General features: G+C 34.4%; 1 protein-coding gene across 2 annotated transcripts in view; it reads left to right on the forward strand.

Annotated features, from left to right (window-relative positions):
- The window catches only part of LOC131851441 (phospholipid phosphatase 2-like), a 97,068-nt gene that overhangs the window by 30,841 nt on the left and 39,689 nt on the right, over positions 1–26,538 (forward strand). For both annotated transcript variants that reach the window (XM_059201940.1, XM_059201941.1), the window contains exon 2: positions 22,925–23,021. In XM_059201940.1, the coding sequence (XP_059057923.1) occupies positions 22,925–23,021 (97 nt within the window). The remainder of the gene's footprint in view (positions 1–22,924; positions 23,022–26,538) is intronic.

Below are 26,538 nucleotides of genomic sequence, written 5' to 3' on the forward strand. Positions count from 1 at the left end.
GATAGAAAATGGTAAATACTTATAACGTATACAAACAGTAGCAAGGCAAAAGTGGCAATAAAAATACGACAATTCTATGAAGTAAAGAAAATACATTTAAAATTGATACAAAAATAATTATATAAACATGTGCCAAGAGTTTGCAACAGTCTATACGCAATTGAATAACAAACGTCCCAACACACGAATTCTCAAATTTATAATCTCGAGAGGATTTTAAGAAAACAAATGGTAAACCAAATCCGTTCCCTTAAAGTAGTACCGTCCGCATATATATATTTATGCACACAAACAGTTTGTACAGCTGTCTATCTGTCAATGGTACAAGTACACGGTTCACTGAAGGGAGATCTGACGGGTTTTCGTTATTGATTTATGATGTAATGTGGGCTCTACTTAGCTGGAACGCTAGATAAATTATAATTGGTTTTAAATTAAACTTCCAGAAAATAAATTAGAAGTTAGATTTATTTATTCCTTTCAATTCGAATGCTATTATTGATTTTTTGTTTAGTTTCGACAGGCAAAGAACATAGTCGTATACAGCCATATGTGATGTAATATTTTTACTCTATGGTAAATATGAACATCACATGATATTGAATATACGTTAGATTAGAAAATTTATCAATGAATTTACAACGATAGTCAAATTCCAGTCTCATCTTATCGTCTTATAGGACTTAAGTTTTTTTTTTATTCTTTATTGTACAAAATTTGGTATACTACCAGCTAACCTTTAGGTAGAAATAGAAAGCGTTGTAGGGCAGTAAAGGCGAAAAACTATGACAATAAAAACTTTAATAAATATATAAATATAATTTATATTTTAAAATATATGTTATATTTATTAAGTATATAATAAATTTTCCCGCCATTTCCGTTTTCAATGAGTATACCTTTATTCATGTACCTTTAGGTCATAATTAAAAAAAAGACATTCGATTTTCAAAATTGTAATTGATTCAATTTAATTTATCCTATTGATCAAAATGGGGCAAAATCTTAAAACTACAATTATATAGTAATAGTAGTAAATGTAGTAGTTTTTAAATTATACCAAACTACTACTAAGCTATTTGAAGTACGGCATAAATAGTTCTGTGCGTACTTAATTTGTTAATTCCACGCCTTTGCTATTCATAGACTTAATTCTTTACACCAACGGTTGGTTTAAGTTGGCGCCAACAGTTTGCCTTATACGACCGTAAACATAACTACTTTTATTTCCTACCTTACATGTAGCTATTTATAATTTATTTTGGCTTGCACTAAATGCTAGGAATAACATTGCACTAGTGCACACAGTGCAAACATAACCGTCATTGTTAATTAGAACCTTAATAAAATGTGTTTAAGGTAGAAGTTAAAACGTTGCGATAGAAAGGTAATTGCTTAGAGCTAATTGCAGTCCCGGTAACGACTCGGTGATAAAGTTTGTTGTAGGTTGCTATGGCAACGGTTTTTTGTATAAAAACGATTGAACTTTTTCCTGTCTATGGTCATAACCATAAATCCACCACTAACGAACGAGCAATAAAAATGAGTTTTAGTTGTAGATGCACATGGTGCTGTAAAAAAATAATATGTATTAGTCTCTGTATATATGAAAGGCACAGAATCATAACTTCTGCAACAGAAGTTCAATCTTAATTAAAGTTTACAAGAAAACTTAAGAGGTTTATTTTATCATTTATGGAGGTGTGTTATATACTTTTTTTTTAAGTTCATCGGTTATTCCTTACGTATGCTGCTTCCAGGAAATTCAAAAATAGGAAACAACATGGTGAGATTCGTAATAATATCTATATAAATAAACTAGACGACCCCGCAAACGTTGTTATGCCATATTAATTAAAATCGCTATAAAATAATAGGGGTTGGTGATAGAAGGATGAAAATTTAGGGTTGTATATATTTTATTAATGTCACATTATAAAAAAAAAAATTTAAAAATTGTCAAAAAATAAAAAGAAAATGTAACTAAACTTGTGACAAGAGATTTTTTTATAAATAAAAATATAATTAATGTAAACAATAGCATGTCCAAATTTCCGCAGTGTCTCAAGACGAAGGTTTACGACCAATGTGTGTTGCCAGTGATGACTTACGGAACAGAGACGTGGTCGCTAACTATGGGCCACATCAATAAGCTCAGAGTCACTCAGAGGGCAATGGAGAGGGCTATGCTCGGGGTTACTCTGCGTGATCGAATCAGAAATGAGGAGATCCGCAGAAGAACCAGAATGACCGACATAGCCCGAAGAATTGCGACTCTGAAGTGGCAATGGGCAGGGCACATAGCTCGTAGGACAGATGGCCACCACAGACCGGAAGACGCAGCGTGGGAAGGCCTCCAGCAAGGTGGACCGACGATCTGGTCAAGATCGCTGGAATGTATTGGATGGACCAATCGTCGTGGAGATCTTTGGGGGAGGCCTATGTCCAGCAGTGGACGTCTTCCGGGCTGCGATGATGATGATGATGATGAAACAATAGCATGAATGCAAACAAATACAAGCCTCAATTATTATAGTTTGGGGTCGGCGTAATATTTCTTTCACTTCCATATTTTTCTTACTATATCCGAACGGAAATCGTTTACCTTTTATTAGAAATCTTTTATTCGTATTCTTACAATTACAATAACAAACCTTGTTGACAGTGAAGTGAAAATGTTATTGTATTTACAATTACACATGTCGACAGCGCATTGAGTCAAAACAATACTCCGGTAAGCATACTTGATAACTAGTAGCTGCATAACTGCGTTCGGATACACGTAGGGACTAAGTAGTAGATACATTATTGCGTTCGGATACACCGAGGGACTTTACTAAGGACTTAACTAGTAGATATACAATTGAGCTCGGACACACACACGAAGGGACTTTACTAGAGACTTAACACAATTGCGGTCGAATATTTGTAGGGACTTAACTAATAGTTACATAATTGCGTCCGGATACACGAAGGGACTTAACAATTATAATATTATAAATAAAATTTTGTAATAATTTCTTTTTTATACATCGCACACTTAATACTGCATTAGTTCAAAATTTACAAATTCTGGAAAATGAACTTTATAGCTAAAAGCTTAAAGTCGATTACCGAAAACTTTATTTTTTGCCTTAATACAATTTATTATTTAGAATGTTATGTAAAGATTTATCGTAAGTCAAAAAAAGTTTAATGAAATCGTCAGTAAAAACAGCGTGTACCCAAATTTCGCTTCCGCCCACAACACCGCCCACGTCAAACTTCAAGTGGGTGCGCAGGCGCATTCAGGTCGGGATGTCTTAATTATACCTCAAACGCCCACTGTTCACTGTTCTATTTAACTTCTTGTTAAGTTGTAACGTGTGATTATGTTACCACTGAGTTATCGTTACAAATTAGTTTTGTGGCACTTGTAATGTGTGAACTTAGCTATCACTGTTGTTTTCGGACTACTTTAATGCTTTATGGGGGGGCTGAAGGCCAACTCCCGCCTGACGGATACGACTTTAGTCTGAGGGCACCGCTAGGGGTTCGAACCTCGGCTTAGGCCGCCGTAATACCGTTAAAATTTAACGGGGGATCGATCGGTGGAGACGAGGGCTTGTTTGGGCTGTTTTTTAACACACTTGCAACGAAACAGAATAAAATCTTGATATTATATTTTGTAAATTTTTAATTATAGAAACAGTGAAATAACTATTATTAAAATGATAGGTATTTCCCGCTGTTTTACGGTTTCAAATCGCGCTACATACTGGCTGGCGAAATTTGAAAAATAGCAAATAGTGCAGTTATGGAATACAACTTCACTATTTGCGTTTATACGCATGCGACAGGGAATTCATCTACACACGCTGGAACCTAAGTGGTCTCGGACAGTGCGGTTTCAGAGGAGCTTCCTCCCGCGTACACTTAGATTGTGGAATGAACTACCTGCCTGAGGTTTTCTCATGAGACTACAGCCTGAGGTAAGAAAGGTGAGGTCAAGAAGGGTATATTAAGGTTTCTCAAGGATCGGCAAAGCGCACGTGACACCTCTGGTGTTTCAGGCGTCATAGGCTACGGTAACCGTTTACCATTAGATAGGCCGTATGCAGTTTTGCCACCTATGTGGTATAAAAAATTTAAAAAAACGCGAGTTTATGAGCTACTTTATATATCGACAACCGGTGAAATTAGATCCACTTTACAACACCTACCACAACATGTTATAAATTAAGTATATTTTAAGGACTTAGAATCTTTATACTAACTTATAATACTTTGGTTTGACATAAATATATGATCTATTATAGTGCATTTGTTAGTATTACTTTCCTTAGTATGAGTAGCATATGGGATTTTAACTATAATAAATATAGATTATTATGTGCGACATTGGATATTTAGTGAAAGTCCATAAAAGGGTTTCAAAGGCGAAAGCGTTTGTAAACATTGTTGTAGATCAAGTATTTTATCGCTGTACCGAGACTGTGGTGGTATTGATGACAGACAAACACACATCACACACAATGCACAGTAAAACTTCAAAGATTTTACTAGTACTAAAAATAATTTTATTAACAATATAAGTGACTGAAACAAAGAAATAGAAATAATCTCTATTCAAATAAACTTAATTTGCTACCTGCTGAGGTTTTCTCGAGAGTGCAGCAGGGGGTTTTTTATGAAGGTTATATTAAGATTTCTTAAGAGTCAGCAACGCGCACGTGACACCCCTGGTGTTTCAGGCGTCCATAGCCCATAGTCCAAGCTTTCTTGTCTATGGTTCTATGATGTGTATAAATTGCTTACCGCAAACTGGACCAAGCTATATATTACTTTTCTTTCAAAACGAATTTTTGTCTTTGATTGCTGCATGCATAGACAAACTGTTTTATTCTTCCGTTTATTCGTGCTTCTATAGATCTTCTAACTAGTTCAGGTCCCGATTGGGACATTTGTGTATTTGTGGCAGTAAACAACTGAAAGAAAATCTATTTTCGAAAAATCTACTTTAATTGTAAAGATTCAAAGTTTATTTTAATATAATTAGTTACTTCATTGTATGGTTAGGAGTGCTATATTTTGCATCTTTCTGTGCCTAATCTTCTCTACTGGTAAAAGAAACATTTTCCCTGTAGTGAAGTCGAATAATACGATTTCAAATATTATCATTTCTATTGTATCTATGAGTGTGCTAACTGATTACATCAGTACGAAGAATTACGATGACTTAATATCAAATATAGGAGAGGTTATGATGGTATTTAAATTTGGAGATATAGAACCTCATTGTACAGTTTGCAACTGCAACTGTCAACACTGAAGACTCCTCATTTACGTAATTGCAATATTTAAATAAATGTTTGCAACAGTTTTTCTATACCACGATGATGGCAATCAGGCACATGGTGTGTCTCATGGTAAATGGTTACCGTATCTATTATTTTACAAAGAGGTATGAAGCAGGGATGTCGTATTCGGATAGGTATCAAATTTAGAGATGATACTATAGGTAACATGAAACTAGACGTATAACTTAATACATCATAGGATATGCATTATATAGGATATATCATTAGGCATGACGAGCTTGTCCTTTGGAATGACAACGCATGAGTTTTATCATGGGTGTCACATGATAACGTGATGTCTGTAATACTGTTAATGTATAGGCGACGATTACCGTTTACGATCAGGTGGGCCGTTGGTTTGTTTGCCATTCCATACGAAATATAGACTTCTCCGAAATTTTTCCGTAACGCCTTAAAATCTCAAATTTGTGAAGAAAAATGACATAACTAAGGTACTTGGGAAATATTTTACTTGTGCTTGAATATTTTTTCTACACTCTCACAATTTAGATTTTTGTAACACTAATAACTGACAAAAATCGAGGGAGAAAATAACAAAAAAATACGAATTCTGAGAACCAACTTCGTTCTATCCAATTTACGTAAATTAATTTTTTACTAGGCAAAAAGTTTCATGGTTAGTAATCCTGGTATGAAATAGGAATAAAACAATAGTATGACAATATTTTTTGGTATTTCCCCACACTAACAAATATATCACGCGACAAACGTACATTATATATTGTACAAACTTTTACAGTAATAAAAATGTATTTATTGAACCATTCAACCATTTTTACATTTGCCTAATCGCAAACATTCTGTATATTAGGTAATTACTAAAACAATGGTTGATATCATGCCCAGTATGTCACATTAAAAAATAACTATTCTAATATCTCAATTTGTATTTATTTATTTAAACACGAAGCAAAGCCCCGGTTGACAAGTTCTGGAGGCAGCAAATTCGAACTTGACAGATGAATACAGATGCTCATCATTTTTGACACAACTTGACCATTGACAGACAGACAGTCAAGTAAATTGTTTGTGTTCAATGCATTCGGAGGGTGAAGGCAGGAGTGTTAGATACTATAGATACCTAAATGTTGCCATATTATGTTTGTAATTTTAAGTTCCTAAAATACTATCCTGATCATCTAGATGAATGGCGGTCCTCCACAGTGCGGTTTTCTAGAAACTTTTTGCCACACACAATTGTGGAATCACATTCGAGCAGTGGTATTTCTGGAATGATACGGTATTGAAACCTTCAAGAAAAGATCTTATTTCTGTTGGTGGCGGTAATCACTTACCATCAGGTGAGCCACAAGCTCGTTTGTCCCCTGTGCTAAAAAAAATGTAATGTCCCATGTGGAACCGCACAACCGAAGGGTGAGTACAGGTCTCCTGAGATACAGGCCTCGTGCCCAGTACGGTCTGGACTTATACAGTCACAACAAATTTTTTATGAATTTTTTTAATGTACTGTTACTTTTTGTACTATGTGCATTGAAGTTATATAAATAAATTAGCTACTCGCCCCGGCTTCGCCCGGGTGTACATGTATTATACATGTAAACCTTCCTCTTGAATCACTCTATCTATTAAAAGAAACCGCTTCAAAATCCGTTGAGTAGTTTTAAAGATATAAGCATACATAGGGACGGACAAACAACGACAGCGACTTTGTTTTAGTCTATGTAATTATTAGCCGCACCCGCGACTTCGTTCGCGTGGAATTTCACATTATTTTTCTAAAATAAAGGTAGCCTAAGTTACTCCATCTTACAGCAGCTACCTGTCAATAAAAGTCCCGTAAAAATCGGTCCAACCATTCCAGAGACAACAGAACAAACAGACAGGCAAAAATTGTAAAAAATGTTATTTTGGTGTATGTACCGTACATACACCAAAATAACATTTTTTACAATTACAATTTTTTACAATTTATATTCATATGCATGTAGTAAAAAACGCTTATTTCAATATTACAAACAGACACTCCAATTTTATTTATATGTATAGATAGATAGATAAATAAATAGTATCTATATATTTACAAAAAAAATGTATTTATATCGCTTGTCTAGTAATTATTACACAAGCTCTGCTTAGCTTAAGAACTAGATGGCGCTTTAGGATTTGTCCTACGTTATTTTTATTATTTTATTTCAGTAAACGTATATATGGGAACCTACATATTGAATATGATTACGTCAAAGAATATAGTCATTAAGAAAATGTAATATCCTTATAAAGTATTACGTGTCACTCAACGTATAACATTAATCGTGTTTTAATATACGTCAATAAGTCACTCATTACCTGTAAATGTACGTAGGATGAAATAAAAATAAACTTTATTCAAATATACCTAATTTTAACTACTGATTATGACTTATAGAAGTCATAATTTTAACTCTAGACGACATAGAAAAAAACATGTTTTAATTTATATTTCGGACTCACTGTCCTGTGATAGAAACACCGATAACAAACTAAATTATTTTATTTAGTTTGTTATCGGTGTTTCCATCACCGGAAATGAGTATGAGAGCACGACGTAGGCTCGTCCCGTGTGAATCATGCTCAGCGAAATGTAAATGTGTCATATATGGACGTATTTTATTATTTCAAATTAAAAAAAACCCAAAATATACTTCTAAGTTATAAAGAACAGAATTTCTTTTAGGCATATTCTAAAAAAATATTTAGCGAAATCGATTCTCGAGATTTGCGCTTAATTTAGGACTAGATGCCACTGTGTGAATTGTAAAAAAAACATAGTAGGTATAGATCAGAGTTTCCCAAACTTTTTTGTGTAGACCCCTTTTAGTAGACCCCCCATTCTTACCTGGTATTGATTTTTTATAAATTTCTAACTGTAGTAAAGTTTAGTGTTAAAAACATAAAGTAAAAACAACAAGATGACCGCTGTTGTAGACCCCTTGCGGTTTGTCATAGACCCCTGGGGGTCGCTCAGACCACTTTGGGAATCACTGGTATAGATGATGGTCATAATAGGGTTATATAAGAGCGCTGTTACAACAACGACCAAAATTAAACCGCACGCGCACCAATAATGTTTTTATCTTCAAGGTTATTACAATTAGCGGACCGACAGTGCATCCAAAATGTTCATTCATCAATTGTATCATAGAGATTATTATGCGTAATTGTGGTGGGATCCATTTAATAAATAGACACTGTTAGGGAAAGTACTCTCTGCTACCAAAATGTTAGGGAATTTACTATGTATATATATATAGGGAAAAATATGTGTGGAAACGTCCGTCACGTACCTGTATGGTTCTGCGGATTTCTTGGGCTTCAGGGTCTCGAAGGTATCTTCGCTAGCTTTCCAGTTTCACAGTAGGTTTAACACAGTTCTAATTTATTTTAATTCACAACACAATGCGCGCGCGCGTCAAGGCCGCTGTACGGTCAGTTCAGTACTGTATGTAAGGGAGGGGAACAGAAACCGCGGGAACACAAACTAACGGACTCTAATATAATAATCTGTGCTTACGATGGTACAGGGTAGATTTTGAACAGACACTATGTTTTAGGCTAGCCACATACCTCAGGTAAGAATCGGACGAGCCATACGATTTCCCCAGTTGCTAAGCCCAGCTCTGTTTGGAGATGCGCTAGTCGAACGGTGCCGTGAACACAGTATCACCGAATTAAACCTTATAATTTAATTATGTAACCGGACTGAACTGGGGGAAAAGGGATTGTTAGTAATGTGGACTGATGACCCCATTGATAGCAATGTACCATGTCAGGTTGATCTCCAAGCGGTTCCCTTTGGAAACCATCGTGATAAATTCCTAGTGAATTTACCACCACTAACTGACCTGACCTCATGCTCATCCTATCATCCTGCACTGGTGCCCAGCCAGCGTAGACTGTTAGGTCAGGCGGGTGATCCATACCATTATTATCCATTAAAAAACCGGACAGAACTGGGGGATGGGGATTGTTAGTAATGTGGACTGTAGGCCCTATTGCTAGCAATGTACCCTGTCGAGTTGACTCCACGCGGTTATCCCTTGAAACCATCGTGATAAAGTCCTGGTGAATATGACCTGGTCTTATGCTCCATTGGTGCCCCGCGTAGCGGTTCCGTTATCGCAGGAAGGTGCACCATTCCATTATGATCCATAAAAAAAACCCGGATGAACTTAATAATGTCAGTCTAGTCTTAAAGTACAATCAACCTGAATTGTAAATCGAAACTATGGAAAACTATATTTTTCTTTATATCACACTATACAGCCTATATATCATTATATAGCATGCCTAATTTGTGGTTTGCTGTAATTATCATCAATGTAAAAGTGCTCTTACTGACATATAAATATGATTTATTATTATTATTATTACATGTAACATTAAAATATTATTATTAATAAATGCTGGCACATTTTCATATTTAAAAAGTGTTGCATGATTTTATACAATAAATATTTTGTTCCAAGTGCCGCGGACATTCTACTTTCAAAACATTCGCGCGGGAACACGCATTCTAATTTCAAATATACTTCCCATTTTTAAAAGATAGCACGATATTAATTTCATTGCATATTTGTGTATCTTTGCGAATTTAATTTGATTATTTTAAGGTTGTATTTTACTGTAATTATATACGAGAGAGTTTCTCATAAACCGACTGGGAAAGGCAAATCGTCAAATATTCGTTAAAGTTACAAATAATTTCGAAAAAACAAAACTTTTTTCAATGCTGAAAGACAAAGAAAGAGCTACGTATTAGTCTGCCATTTTATATTTTTTATAGATATAAATATTTAATTTCTTCGGTGTCATTATTTCGTGATAACTTTTTAACCGAAAAAGTAGAAAGATATCATATTGATATCATATCAGTATTGTCCCAATTGAATACCCGTTTTTTTAATCATTACATAGGTAAGGTGCTGTTTGATATCCTTTTATTACTCATGCACTTCAATGTCATGATTATTCAAGTATGTATGTGTAGCGATAAAAATCGCTCTTACCTGCCATATCATATCAGTGATTTGTCTTTGCAATTCAATAACTTTAGTAGCAAAATATTCAGTGTGTATTGAACACGACCGTTGCATAATTTATCCGTGGTTTTATTCTAACAAAGAAAAAAAAAGTGTAAATTTAAATTTAGAAGCATTTTACTGTGTGGACTTGAAATTATTTTAATCACCATTACTAACGTAAGTCAATTAGATAGATATATGAAAATAATAACTAATTTAGATATATGAATGCATGTTCCTTTGTTGTTTTCTTAATTTAAATAATTGTAATAAGTTTTTTTTTTAATTTATTCACATTAAGAATATGTGTAATTGGCCATTATAAATCCGTAAAGAGTGTAATTGATTTTAATAAACATATCGTTGTTTTTTTCATAGGCGTTACGTAGGTATATATCTATTTTGAATGTATGATAACTTGATAACGTCATAAATATTATTATATCTATATTGTAATAGAATATGGTTAATAATGAGTTTCTCTTAAGAAGTGTAACAGTTAATCAGTATGACAGTATTTCTAAACATTTTTGTTTATTATGAAATACGTAAAATTAAACAGAAGACAATGAATAAAGAACAAAATTTTAATGGAAAATTTTCTACATTATGTGAAATATCAGCTGAATATATAATTCAGATAATAATAAGAAAAAAAAACAGATATGGGTTTTTTATACACATATTATTTATATATCTGTATCAGTGATATGGACTTAAAATGACGTAAATTTAAACTTCAACGGAATATTTTCCATATCACATAATATGTCAATTCTACATAATTAGAGGAAAAAATATATTTTTTTAAGAATTATCGATATAATTCTTAAAAACGGATATCTTTCTTTATGAAGAGTTTGAGTCTGAAGAGTTTAATTCATTTATTATCTCGATAATGAATGAATGAAACTCTTTATTGTTCTTTTCATAGAAAATACAGTTATATACACAATTATGTACAAAAATATAAAAATAATAATAATAAACGCTACAAAGATAACAACGGGCGGCCTTGTCGCTAAAAAGCGAAGTCTTCCATATTCCAGGACTATGCAGTAGTGGATATCGATTTTGAAAGTAATAAATAATAATAATCATTGCGATAGTTAAATATAACTGTGGTTGCTTCCGGAGTGACAGTATTCGATTAAAATTAATCGGATGGTATGTGTCATCGACTGTGCTAGTGTTGTGATCGTCATCGCTAATTGTATACAGACTAAAACGGTCTACACACGACACTAAAATAAGGAGCAATATCTCCAATTCAAAAGTGAATCTACACACGACACTAAAATAAGAAGCAATATCTCCAATTCAAAAGTGAATCGAAAGTATGATGGCCCTAGCCGATATTCGAAACCTTAGGGATATCAGGCTAAAGTTGTATTCGTCAGGCAGAGGCTGGACTCCAGCCGCTTTTTTTCTGCTAGTTTGTTTTTTAATCTCAGGACAATTTACACACCCCATTTATAGTAGACCCAAGTTAAGCTAGAGCTTGTATTATGGGTACTAGATAACTGATAGAATTGCATAGATTTTTTTCATATATTATACCTAGAAAACGCCCAGACTGATACAAATTCATGATATATGAATACAAATGTTACGAACATTTGTATTCATATATCATGAATTTGTATCCATGCGAGGAATCAAACCCACGACCGTAAAGCGGTGTGCTAAACCACTAGATAACCGAGGCCGTCAAATCAACTTTTTGTATTGTTTTAGTTGCCAAAAAATATGATTAGTAATATAATACTCCATATAATTAATTATATATAATTAATCATATCGTTTGGGAACTAAAACTATCCAAAAGTATAAATTATTTCATTTTTAAAATAAAAATTCATTTTATAAGTTACTAGTCACCCACCCCGTCTTCGCACGGGTGTACATGTATTATACATATAAACCTTCCTCTTGAGTCACTCTATCTATTCAAAACAAATCGCTTCAAAATCCGTAGCGTAGTTTTAAAGATTTAAGCATACATAGGGACGGACAGACAGCGACAGCGACTTTGTTTTATACTATGTAATGATGGGTACATAACCTATAAATATATACTTTTATATGGTGGGACGGCTTCTATATAACCTCTTTATAATAGTATTTTAATACTCTCCACAATTTTCTAAATAATAATAATAATAATAATCTCAGGACAATCCACACAGCGTCATCTAGACCCAAGTTAAGCTAGCTAAAGCTTGTGTTATGGGTACTAGACAACTGATATAAATGCATAGATATTTTTTTTATTTGATAAATACATACATAATGTACATAGAAAACACCCAGACCGATACAAACAATCATACCCATGAATACAAATGTTTGTGCCGTGCGAGGAATCGAACCCGCGACCATCGGACGTAAAGCGGTGTGCTAGACCGCTAAACCACCGTGGTCGTCAGTCATTTTCTATATCCAGATTTAGACAAGAAGAATGCGCAACAGACTTGGCTAGTCCTATTTCGATATTATAGCTATAAAAACATAATTAAACAATAATTAATAACACCCATCACGCGCTGTACCGAGTTCAAAGAGGCGTTATCAGTTATATAAATACGATCGGGGTCGAAGAGGTGAACGTTTGTAACAAAATTAGAGGTTATTGAATTAAAGTTAGAATAAAATCTGCGAGAATCTCTCAGAACAACTATTTATTGCAAAAACTGAATAATTGTATCCAGTTCTGGATTTATAAATAGGCCATATAAACCGCGGCTTAGGGGCGGCAGCGTTCTAGGGGCGGCAAAATTATAATTTTAGAAAGGTAATATGGGGCGGTGGAAATAAAGTGGCCTACACTCATCTATAGATAAAGTAACCTAAGTTACTGCTTATTACATTAAGTACCTGCCAATAAAAGTCCGGTCAAAATCGGTCCAGCCATTCCAGAGATTAGCCGGAACAAACAGTCAGACAAAAATTGTAAAAAATGTTATTTTGATATATGTAACGTATTTCTATTCATATGCACATAGTAAAAAACCGTTATTTCAATATTACAAACAGACGCTCCAATTTTATTTAGATGTATAGATAATACCTGTACACCCGTGCGAAGTCGGGGTGAGTAGCTAGTTTTTTATGTAATTGAAATGTGACAAAAGATGTCGGCTCGCGTGATGGACAGGAAATGAAAATGGAAGGTCAAACAGTTATCAGTTGCATTATTATTGATTCCTAGGTAAATATGCTTACAAAATATGTACACTTATAGATAAATCTATTTAATTACTAACGTACCCGGCAAACGTTGTTTCGCCATATATATTACTTCTATTGACGTATCTTCTTCTTCAGCTTGACTACTTCAGCATGACTACTCATTCCACTCGACCACGTCAATGGTCGAGTGGAATGAGTAGTCATGCTCACTAAAATGTCCAGACATGTGGCGGCGTGGTGGGCCGGGTCATTGGGCTCCCTAAAATATGGTCGAGCGCAGTGATGGCTGGGTCATCCGTCATACTCGTGAACGAGTGCTGCTTGTAGGGACTGATGCTCTTATCACTACGACTGATTTAATCTTATTGTGTTTTTATATATGAGCCTAAATAAATTAGTGCTGGTTGGTAGTATGTATTCACACGTTTCGACTTGTAAAATGTGAACTTACAAGGATTGTTTAAAAGAGCAACACATAAGTTTCTTGCTTGTTCTTCTTGTGATGAGACAGCTTTCCGAATAAGCGGTAGATATAAAAAAATGTTGACTATTCAAAAGTGTTAAATTAAGTTTATTTGAATAAATGATTTTCTATTCTATTCTATTCTGTTCTATTCTAAAGACCTTAGCCGTACTTAAACGACGACTTAGACCTAAATCTTATTACCTAAGGATATAAAAATTAGTCTACGACTATTCTCAGCCTTGCCAGATATAAATCTAAAAATTTATAAAATAGGTTCATTAGTACACTGTTTCGGAGTATTTAGATAACAAACACTGACATATTTTTAGGTCATCATCATCATCATCATAATTTCAGGCCGGAGACGTCCACTGTTGGATATAGGCCTCCCCCAAAGATCTCCACGACAATCGGTCCTGCGCTGCTCGCATCTTGACCAGATCGTCGGTTCACCTTGCTGGAGGCCTTCCCACGTTGTGTCTTCCGGTCCGTGGTCGCCACTCGAGGACTTTATTGCCCCAACGTCCATCTGTCCTACGAGCTATGTGCCCCGCCTATTGCCATTCAGTGTCGCAATTCTTCGGGCTATGTCGGTCACTCTGGTTCTTCTGCGGATCTCCTCATTTCTGTTTCCATCACGATTACATTTTTAGGTATCTTACTAATATTATAAACGCGAAAGTTTGTGGTATGGATGTATAGATGGATGTTTGGTACTCTTTTACGCAAAAATTCTGAACGGATTTTGATGAAACTTTACAATAATATAGCTTAGCTTATACTTCAGAATAAGGCATATACTATAAATTTCACGGGTGAAACCGCTGGCACAACCAGTATTAGATAAAATAGACATTACAATAATAGCTGTTAAAGTAATGCATTCAGTAAGAAATTAATATTTTGTGTAGGCCATTCTGAGAACAACTTATAGAATGGATTATGGTTATGGAATGGGAACTTAACATTGTGGCATGGGAAAGTTACATTTTTATTATAATAGCGGCAATCCTATTTAACATTGCGTTGAAATTGCACTTTCCAGCAATTCTGCGTTATTGTAGATTATCTAGAAAGTGCTAGTAATTTGGTTTCAACACTAAATGACGGTAAATTATTAAGTTATATACCTAAGGAAAATGGTCGCCTCTGTTTCTTGGTAATAAGTTTTTTGAATAGTTTTTTGTGTGCTAGTGGCATGCCTCGACTTCGTTCGGGTGCTTATAAATTTGTGAGTTTTGTAGATATTAGTATAATGTATGTCTTATGTCGGTCAAGAATAGTATACTTTTGAAACATGGCAAGAATTTCTAAAATCGGTGCAGTGGTACCGAAATTTACTTTACTCATAACAAAACGCTCTCTCTCTTTAATTATACGCTGTAATCTTTGGGTATATCTATCACAAATATATGCCATAATATACTATTAGCGAAGATTATTAATTGGCATAGAATAATTTAATATGACAAGTAACATGTAAAATGATACCGTTAACCTTCCTAAATAAATAAATAATCTTTATAATATATTTAAAATAAAAACAACAATACAATAAAGAAATTATGTCAATTTACAAAATTTCCGTCCTCACATTCACCGCAATTTTTAATGAATCAACGCCCCGTCTCACAATTAGCATGAAGTCAATGACAATTTGACAGCTCGCCCGAAATGGTTTGACAGCCGCTGTCAAAGCCTCGTGCGCCTATCAATTGCAAATCGGTCCGAGGTACTGGACTAATTGTTATTCCAATGACATAATGTGTATGGACGTAGAATAAATATTATTAATCGACATAATGGACAGGTATTTTAAAACAATGACAATCCATTACTCATTAGAAATAGGACTGATTTTATTTCAATCAAATTAAAAAATAATTTATTCATGTAGGACATTTTAGCCGTCTATGAACGCCAAAAAGCCAGTATATTCACAATGTACATTTATATAGGTGTCTATGTCTAACATTAAATGAAAATCCCGTACATGAACAACTATTGCCATGCACGCTCGTCATTCAAGTAATTGTTTAGTGAGTAATAGGCTTTGCTCAGTAAATATGATTTAACAGATGTTTTGAATTTATTTAAGGGTAATTCCAGTATATCTTTTGATATCTTATTGTAATTTTTTATACCCATTTCTATACAACAAATTTGTCTTTAAATCTAATATTCTGGGTTTTGAATCTGTTTATAATAATTAATCTTTTATAGACATATTTAAAAACATAGTTTTGTATTTACTTATATTATATAATACATAAAAATACTGAAATAAATACAAACTTAATCCATCCAAATCTTTACATAGTATAAAATAAAATAGCTTCAGCTAGATCTATTCACTTAGATCTTTTAAACTACGCAAGGGATTTTAATGTAGTCTTTAGCAACAGATAGAATGATTCAAGAGAAAAGTTTATATGTATAATACATGTATACCCTTGTGATACCGGGCCGGGTAAATAATTATTACTATAAATGCAAAAGTGCGTATATCTGTCTGTGTGTTATTTTCACGTCTACTTGCTTAACGAGTTTATCAAATTTGACTTGAAGTCGGACTATCTATCTATCGAACTATCGGACGGAAAAAAGCAAAGTCCGTGGGTAACAGTAATACTCATGAATACAAATGTTTGCAAACAGCGGAAATCGAACCTTAATGATCTACAAATACAATGTATCTATTTGTAATACGTGAGTTATTAAATTTGTTATTTAAATGATGCACCGAAATAGCTATTATGGTCATAAATGTGATAGAGGCGTAGGAAATGTAACATACAGCTATAAATATATTTTTTGTTGTTCCTGTTCACATAACGGTTGGAACCGTTAAAGAAACGAAGTAGTTTATTTTGACAGTTGTGTACAAGTAACATTCTCATCAGCATGTAGGTGGTACCACCACGCTGATTTGCCATCGATGTGCTAAGTAACACAGCAAGATCTATTGTATTGTAGTACATTGATAGATGTTCTTGTAACAATATTTGACAAACATGTAAATTTACATATGATTTCTAAGATTTCAAAATTTGGAGTAAATGAGTCAGTTAAATTATATTGTCATTTTGAAATTATATTCGTTTATTTATATATACACTTTTAAATATATTTGAAAGATACGTAATATTATTTTTCATTTTATAAATGTCTTTATTCTGCGTGTTTTGCTTTTAACTGACCGGTAAAATAAAGTTCATTTCATTTGATTCAAATCTAATTAATTGGGCTAAGATAACGTGATTTTTTTTTTATTTATTTAAACAGTTACACATTGTAGGGTTACAGTTTGCACTTATACAGTTACGGCTAAACTGCTTGTTGGCGAATAAATACACATTTTTTTTACAATTGCATTATATTATATATATATACATATTATAGAACTACACTAACTAGATAGATAGATACCTTATAAATACAGGGAATTCATCCCCATACGCTGGAACCTACTCACGAGACTACAACATGGGGTTTTTTTTTAAGAAGGGCATATTAAGGTTTCTTAAGGGTCGGCAACACGTACTTAACACCCCTCAGGCGTCAATAGGCCACGGTAACCATTTTCCTTACATTTATAAGATGGGCCGTATGCCTGTTTGCCACCATAGTAGTATAAAAAAAATACTCAACGCGTTGGCTGATACGCTGACAAAACTTACGAATTAAAACTTCCTTTTTACAGTCGCTCCAAAATAAGCATTCCTACAATATACTGCATATGGAATACGATTGTTTAGAAAGCACCTACTTGCCAGCAAAAAGATTTATCGACTATTTCATTTGCCAAAGCGGATCCCACCTTACATTAATATTAATACCATTATAGGTCCATACAAACAGGCTACATTTAGTATCTGCCATTGATACTTTAGTTGCCCATTGAAACAGTTTTTTTTATGGATGATAATGGAACGGTGCACCCGCCTGCTCTAACCGTTTACTCTGGCGGGGCACCACTGAAGGATGATAAGATGAACATGAGGTCAGGTCAGTTAGCCCATCGTGACAAATTCACTAGGATTTTATCACGATGGTTTCCAGAAGGAACCGCGTGGAGGTCGACCTAACATGGTACATTGCTAGCAATGAGAGTTACTAGTTCCCATTACTAACAATTCCGTTCACCCCAATAAAACAGTTGTACGCTACAAAGAATCGCCAAGTCGATTAGAGATTGAAGTGATAACACCGAATTTGGTATAGCACTTTTAAAGATACATATAGTTGTTTTTGTACATGTTTTCTAAACACAATAAAGTGCTATTATTAGTTATCCAGCTATTGGATGCTATTCTTTACCAAGCAAAGATTAAATTGTCTTTGTTTCTAATGAATATACTCAAACAGTACTTGAGAAAAATTACTCAAGTTCTTGCGAAATCACTAACAGCATATAAAATCACTGAAGTAACTATAAGTAGCAATAGAATCGCTAAAACGCGATGCAGCTGCAAACATAACAATCGCCGACACTAAAAGTTGCTAGTGTGCATAGACTCTTGTTGACCATTTTGTTGAATACTTATTTACCGACAAGCGCCTTCGCGTTAGTAGATACAAATGCATAAAAAATACTATTAATAGGTACTGGTTCCTATTATAACCCATCACATTGCCATACAACTTTCTCAACTTGTTTTTGGAATTTTCATCATCATTTCAGATAATCTGCACCTTCCGAAGAGGGTGTATGTGGACGCCTCTGGGATCTTTTTAACCAGACTACCAGGTCTCTGATACCAGCTCAGCTTCTTGACAGATTTTCTGAAATGTGTAGCTATGTACTGGATGTATGTTGTAGGCATAATACAATAATTATAACCCTGGACAATTAACACAGACCCACGGTAAGCAGAGCTTGTGTTTAGGTACTAGACAACTGATATAAATACTTAGATTTTTTTGTAAATATGTATATAATATAATATACATAGAAATCATACAGACCGATAGAAACAATAACACTCATGAATGCAAATGTTTGCACCGTGCGAGGAATCGAACCCACGACCATCGGAAGTAAAACTATGTGCTAAACCACTAGACCCGGGGGTCTAGTGCTTTAGCTTCGGCTTCGGGAAGCCGTCAATTAATTTATCTTACCTCTACTTAATGTAGCTTTTATACCGTGCCAGAAAATCTAATTGAAAGGATTCTATATTTCTTCGACGCCAGCAGTTAGCCTAGTATCTTACCTTAGCTAGAAATATTACAGTTTAGAGGTAAAAATTCTTTTCTTAATTTGGACATGATATTTTGTAAACATTCTACTAAAATAGAGGTTTCTGTACACATTACAGATATGATGTATCTGTAATGCATTTTCGAATCGCAGGCGATTGTAATAAGGTCTTATGTTGTATGCCAATAACACGAGACTTATTTGGTCATGCCATAATTTCCTAATGAAGTCGCAGGAAAATAATGACCATAGCTAATAGTAACTGTGATTTTTAGCGCGAAAAATAAGCCGTGCCGGCATTAATTAAAATACTGTTGTACCAACTTTGGCATTTAAGCGTATGTATATATTTACAAAGGCACGTGTATGGCGTTACTTATTCATGTATGTGATTTTCAATATAATGTTAGACATATTAGAAAATGTCGTAGCCCAGTGGTCTATTACACTGATTCACACCGAAAACAGCGTTCAAATTTGGCCGACACCAAACATAACTTTCCGTGCCAATTCTTAAGTCCCCCGAAAGGAAATACCGATTAGTACGCAATAATCCGAGAAAAGGGCAGAAGGCTGTCACCTTCATCTCTTTCCCTGTTGGATTCAAAGTATACCCAGCGAAATGTGGGCATGTCAAATGTTGTGTTCACCACGACATTGACAAGTGACAATCTACACCATCTAGGATTACAATATAGATAGGGGGGGGGGGGGGGTTAGTGATGTGGATTAATAACTCCAATGCTAGCAACATACTATGTCAAGTTTGACTTCCACGCGGTTCCTCCCTGGAAACGATTTGTTAAATTCCTGGAATGTGCCATGATGGGCTAACTGACCTAAACTGATGTTCATCTTGTCATCCTGAACTGGTGCCCCGCCTGTGTAAACCGTTAGCTCAGGACGGGGCAGCATTCCATTATCATTCATAAAAAAATTGATATCGCGGTTCTCCCTGGAAACCATTATGTTAAATTCCTGATGAAGTTGTCACAATGGTCTAACCTGTCCTCATGCTCGTCAAGTCATCTTCCACTGTTGGTCCACCAGCACAATATAAACCTTTAGCGCAGGCGAGTGGAATATTCCATTATCATCCATTAAAATAGAAGTAGTATGGACGGTATATTAATTTTTTTTATTAAAAATATACAGATATATATACATATATATGTTTGACGCTTTCTAAAATTGTTACTTATGGTATTACCATAAACGTTATAAATACTATAATGATGCTCAACGACAATTTGCTTTTTATAATTTTTATTCATTTCTGATTACGGTACATTATCGCATGTATGATTTATGTGATACATTTATTCGTTGCCATTTTGGCTAACAATAGAGTTCACTGGTCTATGCCAATAACCTCTATGAGACCATAGACCATTAGCACATATTATACGTACTTACGCTTTTATTAATCACTTCTGTTTTAAAAATAATTTAGTAGGTACTAATTACTAGAACATTTAACTGCATTACTTTCTAGGGTTGGTTGTTTTTACATAAGTTAAAAAATAGGGCTGACAATAAATATTTTTATTATATTTAATATCTGTGCTAAAACGTACTCTGGTAACTCGGAAAATGACTCCTCATAACCATATATACTTTAGCTTTACATAACCAAGGTTTACCACAGGCCTGGTTTGTCTTTGTCTGTTTGTCTGATTGGTAAGGTTTTTGACGTACGAGAATATTTTATAGGGGACTGCTGCGTGGTCAAGTCAGCAATACTTAACAATGCGTTGCAAATATAGGTAACACCGCGTGCTTATGTTAATGTTTAGACTACGCTAAGTGCATAGAAAGTAACCTATACTTAGTACTTACCATGGATGGTTGAGACCGACCTAAATATTTAGAATGTAGGATAAGCGAGAATCATGTGTTAAAGAAAGTATTTAACATGAACGTAGGTAGTAGGATGGAGAAGGTAGGTAGGATGGAATAAGAGAGAACGACCGAAAAATAGATGGATGAATTGTGTGAAAGATATGTATAGAAGATGAGTAAGCTGAGATATTACCGCCGATCTGAGGGATCAGTGGAAGAAGAGGACATACTGCGCCGACCCCAAATAATGAGATAAAAACAAAGCTATGAGGATGTATTTTAAAGCGTATGTGACAACGTGACAGTAGCTATGAATCATTAATTCGATCAACAATTCTTGGATGAAGCCGGATTATCCGAATCAGATTATATTCTTTTCTGTATCAAATCTGTACTGTACTGTGCAAAAATGTACCTAATTAAAACAGTAAATAAAGTTGGCAATCCACCTGCTGCCAAGTGGTAACCGTCATCTATATACATGAACAACACTACATCTGACACCCATGATACCTCTCGTGGATTACCATTTCAGAGGACTATGATGTCATGCCTCCGTACACTGTAATTTAATCACCTAATGTCAATCATTCAACCGAAACGAAACGCATTTTAAAAATTAAACTGCTTGGTGGCTGAAACATTGCAAGAGGTATCCATGTAAGCAGTTTTGTATAAAATCTGGAAAAAACCAAAAGCTGACAATTGCAGATGCTCGTGGTCGATGGTGATTACTTATTAGAAGAAATTAAATGAAAAGACCTAAGACGTCTTCTTCTTTTTTCGTATCAATGGCAACCTAAATATTATTAGAACAGAATTTTGCGGCATAATCAGTCGTATTGTTAAGGTCTTCTTTCGCGCAGGGTGATTGGGCAAACCTAAATAGACCAGAACCTAGCGATTTCTATGCCCCAGTCAGTCGCCTTGTTAAGGTCTTCTGTCGTGCAGGATGATTGGGCAACCTAAATAGACCTAAACCTAGCATCTTCTACGGCACAATCAGTCGCCGTGTTAAGGTTGTTTTGTCTTGTTTCGCGCAGGACGATTGGGTAACCTAAATAGATCAGAACCTAGCGTTTTCTATGGCCCAGTCAGTCGCCTTGTTGAAGTCTTCCTTCGTGCAGGATGATTGTCTTTATCGATGGGCCACGGTTATTATTAAGTAAACAACTTTGTGGTATTTTTAGCGAAAATATGTGGCACCATTTTCAAGCACATGCCTAACACTATTAGACTCATATGTAATAATCTGTAACTGGTACAGTTATAACTACAGTTAAACATTTAACGACTCATGTTAGTGATGTTCCGCAAACTATTTCATCATGAAATGGGTTTACGATTTACACTGCAACAAATGGTAATGACAGTTTATGTTTTATTTTAAGCAGTGGGTACTGCACTACATGCGTTTGCTATAAAGCTATCGTTCGTTTGTACATGATATTCTCTCTCTCTTAGTCTTTATGAATCTATATTCATTTCTGTAAGTACAGCTCATGGTCGGTGGTAATCACTTACCACCAGGTGAGCCCTGGCTCTATGATAAAGCAACTAAGATTAATTTCACAGCAAATATTTATCCCTAAAAAAATTATATTATATTTAGTAATAGGAAGGATAATGCACGTGGTAGAAAACGATAACCGTCGCCTGTACATGTACATGTGTAGTATTACGAACATCAAATGGTATATCTGGGTACCCTGTAATGTCACTCGTATTTAGCAGCGAAATAGCTTGATGAGTGGGAGTTAACTGGGCAATGCACGTACGAACTTATTTCATCAGTGCACAATAAAGACTAAGTTTTTAATATTACCATATTTTGTTACAGACGGTTTCTGAACCTCGCTCCCCTACGCCTGTAGAGATGCAGGCGCGACACAGCATCTGGTGGCATCTATTGCTTGATCTGCCTATACTACTACTAGGTAAGTTCACCATCTTAAAACATCATAATTGATCACTTGTATATATTTGTGAGATAACTCAGAATAGGAAAATTACGGGATCTTACCACGTTTTGTTTATTCATCAAGCAGTCATACTTTGTTATTTAGAATATTATCTGATTGCACAAAGAAAGACTGCGTAGCGGTTTCTATGTTGATTATCGTAGGCCTCTTACTGTGTATTTATTTAAAACTAGCTGTTCCCGTGACATCGTCAGCGTGGAATTTAACTTTATTTTTCTACAATATAAGTAGCCTAAATTGCCTTATTACATCAATCAAAAAATGTCCCGTCAAAATCGGTCCAGCCATTGCAGAGATTAGTCGGAACAATCAGACAGACTGACAAAATTATAAAAAATGATATTTTGGTGTATATACCGTATTTATATTCATATGCATGTAGTAAAAAACGGTTATTTAAATATTACAAACAGACACTGCAATTTTATTTATATGTATAGATAACATTTATTCAAAAGAGTAACACAAATTTCTTGCTCGTTCTTCTTGTAATGAGTCCGCATTCTGAATGAGTGGTAGAGATTTCTATTTCTATAATATTGGCAGCTACTTGCTTACTTAGGTACTTACTAAATAAACCTTCAAAAACAGTTATTAATGTTAGTGCAGTTTAGTTCTTAGAACAAGTTATTTACCAACGGTGCAGACTATTAGTAAACTGTTTCAGGTTATATATTACAAAAATAACCATTTCCAAAAACACCTAATCTAACCACAAGCTGTGACGAGTACGTATTGTTAAAATATTAGTTATCATTCAAACGGAATTGGTGATCTCGTGGTTTACACCCCTTTACTTCCGATGATCTCAGGCTCAATACCTCGCACGGGCCTAACGTAAAAACGTGCATGACACAAGTGTGACGTAGGTACATGGACACAAGTTCATGAGTATGATTGCTTGTATCTGTCTGAAAGTTTTCTATGTATATTATATATATATTAACAAAAAAGTATCTAAGTATTTATATCAGCAGTCCAGTACTCATTACACAAACTCTGCTTAGTTTGGGAGTAGATAGCGATCTGTGGGGTGTGGAAGTTAATAAACCTTTAAATAAATTTAAATCATATTTATTGAGCAAAGCCTCTCACTAAATGATTACTTAAATAGCCAACGTGCGTGGCAATAGTTGTTCATACACGGGATTTTCATTTAATTAGATGTATAATTATACAATGTAAATGAACAGGCTTTAAAAATAAAAGAAAATTCAGTTAGAGTTTCTTGACAGTTCTTCTCAATCGGAATCTGTATACTTACGTGGACGGTAGGGAAAAATATTAATACAAAAAACTTGCCGTTTATAAGCGGCTAAAATGTCCTACATTAATAATTGACTTTTGATTTTGATTTTGATTATTATTAAATAATTGTACTAAAACCAAAACAAGTTCCGCCCACCGTTGCATCATCGTTGTCACTGGTACAACATGCAACTGTTACAAAATACTGACTAGTAACTTATTAGATTAATTTATTCGTGACAGAGATGAAGTGAACATTGCAGATCACTACATCTGTTTTGTGTCTCCGCTTTATGATTTGCGCAATATTGAAGTTATGCGTTTACACACGAGAGCAAGTACTAGAGCTGGTTGCTAAAAATAAAGAAAATATTAATTGACAACCATTGTACTGATGCACACTCATTTATAAAACCAATTACTAAATATTTGGAATCTATATATAAATACGTGAAGGAAAATATCGTACGAAAATTACGCGGACGGAGGAATATGAAATTTCCCACACTTATAGTATACTAGCTTTTACTTGCGGCTTCGCTCGCGTTAATTTATTAGGGGTGGAATTTATCAAAATCCTTTCTTAGAGGATGCCTACGTCATAGTAGCTTTATGCATGCAAAGGCTCAGCCCGGTCAGTTTAAAATTGACAAAGTTTCATACAAACATTCATCCCCTATTTTATCTCCTTGGGGGTAGAATTAATCAAAATCCTTTCTTAGCGGATGCCTAGGTCATAACCTCCTATATGCCTAGGTCTACCTGCATGCCAAATTAAGGCTGTGCGTTGATAGATCACTATGTCAGTCAGTTACCAGTCACTATGTCAGTCAGTTGAGTAATATATATATATATAGATTACTAAATATTTAGAATCAATATATAAATACGTGAAGGAAAAATATGAAATTTCCCACACTTATAGTATATATAGAGTAGGAGTGTTTCGTGGTGTGGTTTTTTAAAGTTATGTATAAATATTTGATAAAAAAGCATTTGTCACACTACCCATTTATACACTTTAGTTTATTGTCTGTGGTCAAAATGAGAATAGAGTAATTTTGTTTGTCTTTAATATTATTTGTAAATAGTCTTACTGAATGCTAAATAAACCGCTGGACCACCCAGGCCGTCATAATAACTGTTTTGTTCATATATAAATTTATACATTATTTTTTTAACCTTTTTTATTTAGACGCTATCTAAAAAATTAATTAATATTGCAATTACTTAACAAACATGGTTATTGTATCCACATATGGAAACTAACACATACATAAGCACCTTCCCAAAAAATTGTCTATGCATTCGCAATGCACTGTAAACACACAACAAGAAATTCACAATCAAGTCATTCATACACGTACAACGTGCCGGCGTTTCCTAACCTATTTATAATTTTAAATAACTGTAAATAACTTGTTTCTTGTTGCATATCACGGAAATGGTTTCTATTCACAACATTTGCTGCGCGCGCGCTTATATCGTTATAAATCTTTCAATGTACCTGAACGGAGGCGGTCCAATTACACGGGTTTCAGGCAGGAAATTGCTTCACCTATTGTATGCATCTAAACGAATCTTATAAAAAGTAAAGATGTGATTTCTATTTGTAACTAGCTGACCCGCGTGACTTCGTCTGCATCACACTTACTTGACATTTCTCATTATTCAATTACTCTCTGAACCACCTGGTTGACTGGTAGGAAATTCTGCATTGGAATTACATCCGCCAAATGTACTGTGCTTTTGTATTGTGTAAATTGAAGTTAAACAAATAAAATATTTCGCCTAATTTACAAAATATCTTTTTAAATTATAGCCTATGTTTTATTATGCTGTGTTAACTATATTACTGTAAAATTTCATCAAAATCCGATCAGTAGTTTTTGAAGAGTAAAAACATCCATCCATTTAATTAGATGTATAATATGTACTACTTTTATAACAAATAAATTTCATTTCATTTCATTTCATTTCATTTATACTCACAAACTTTCACGTTTATAATATAAGTTAGATATATGATATATATGGCCAATAAATTATTAGCACTAATGGACTATTGCTAGCAATAATATACATACAATGTCATGTTGACCTCCACTCGATTCCCCCTTTATTTTTTATTTTTTTGGACTACTCTACTGCTGTTGCCCGCAGCTGACCTTTACAGCTTCACCAGAAGATAGGGGGCGAGTACTCCAAACCCGCGGAAGGACTT

This window comes from Achroia grisella, unplaced genomic scaffold (genome assembly GCF_030625045.1).
Source record: "Achroia grisella isolate CSIRO2021 unplaced genomic scaffold, CSIRO_AGI_Agris_v1 utg783, whole genome shotgun sequence".
In the NCBI taxonomy this organism is placed as follows: Eukaryota; Metazoa; Arthropoda; class Insecta; order Lepidoptera; family Pyralidae; genus Achroia; species Achroia grisella.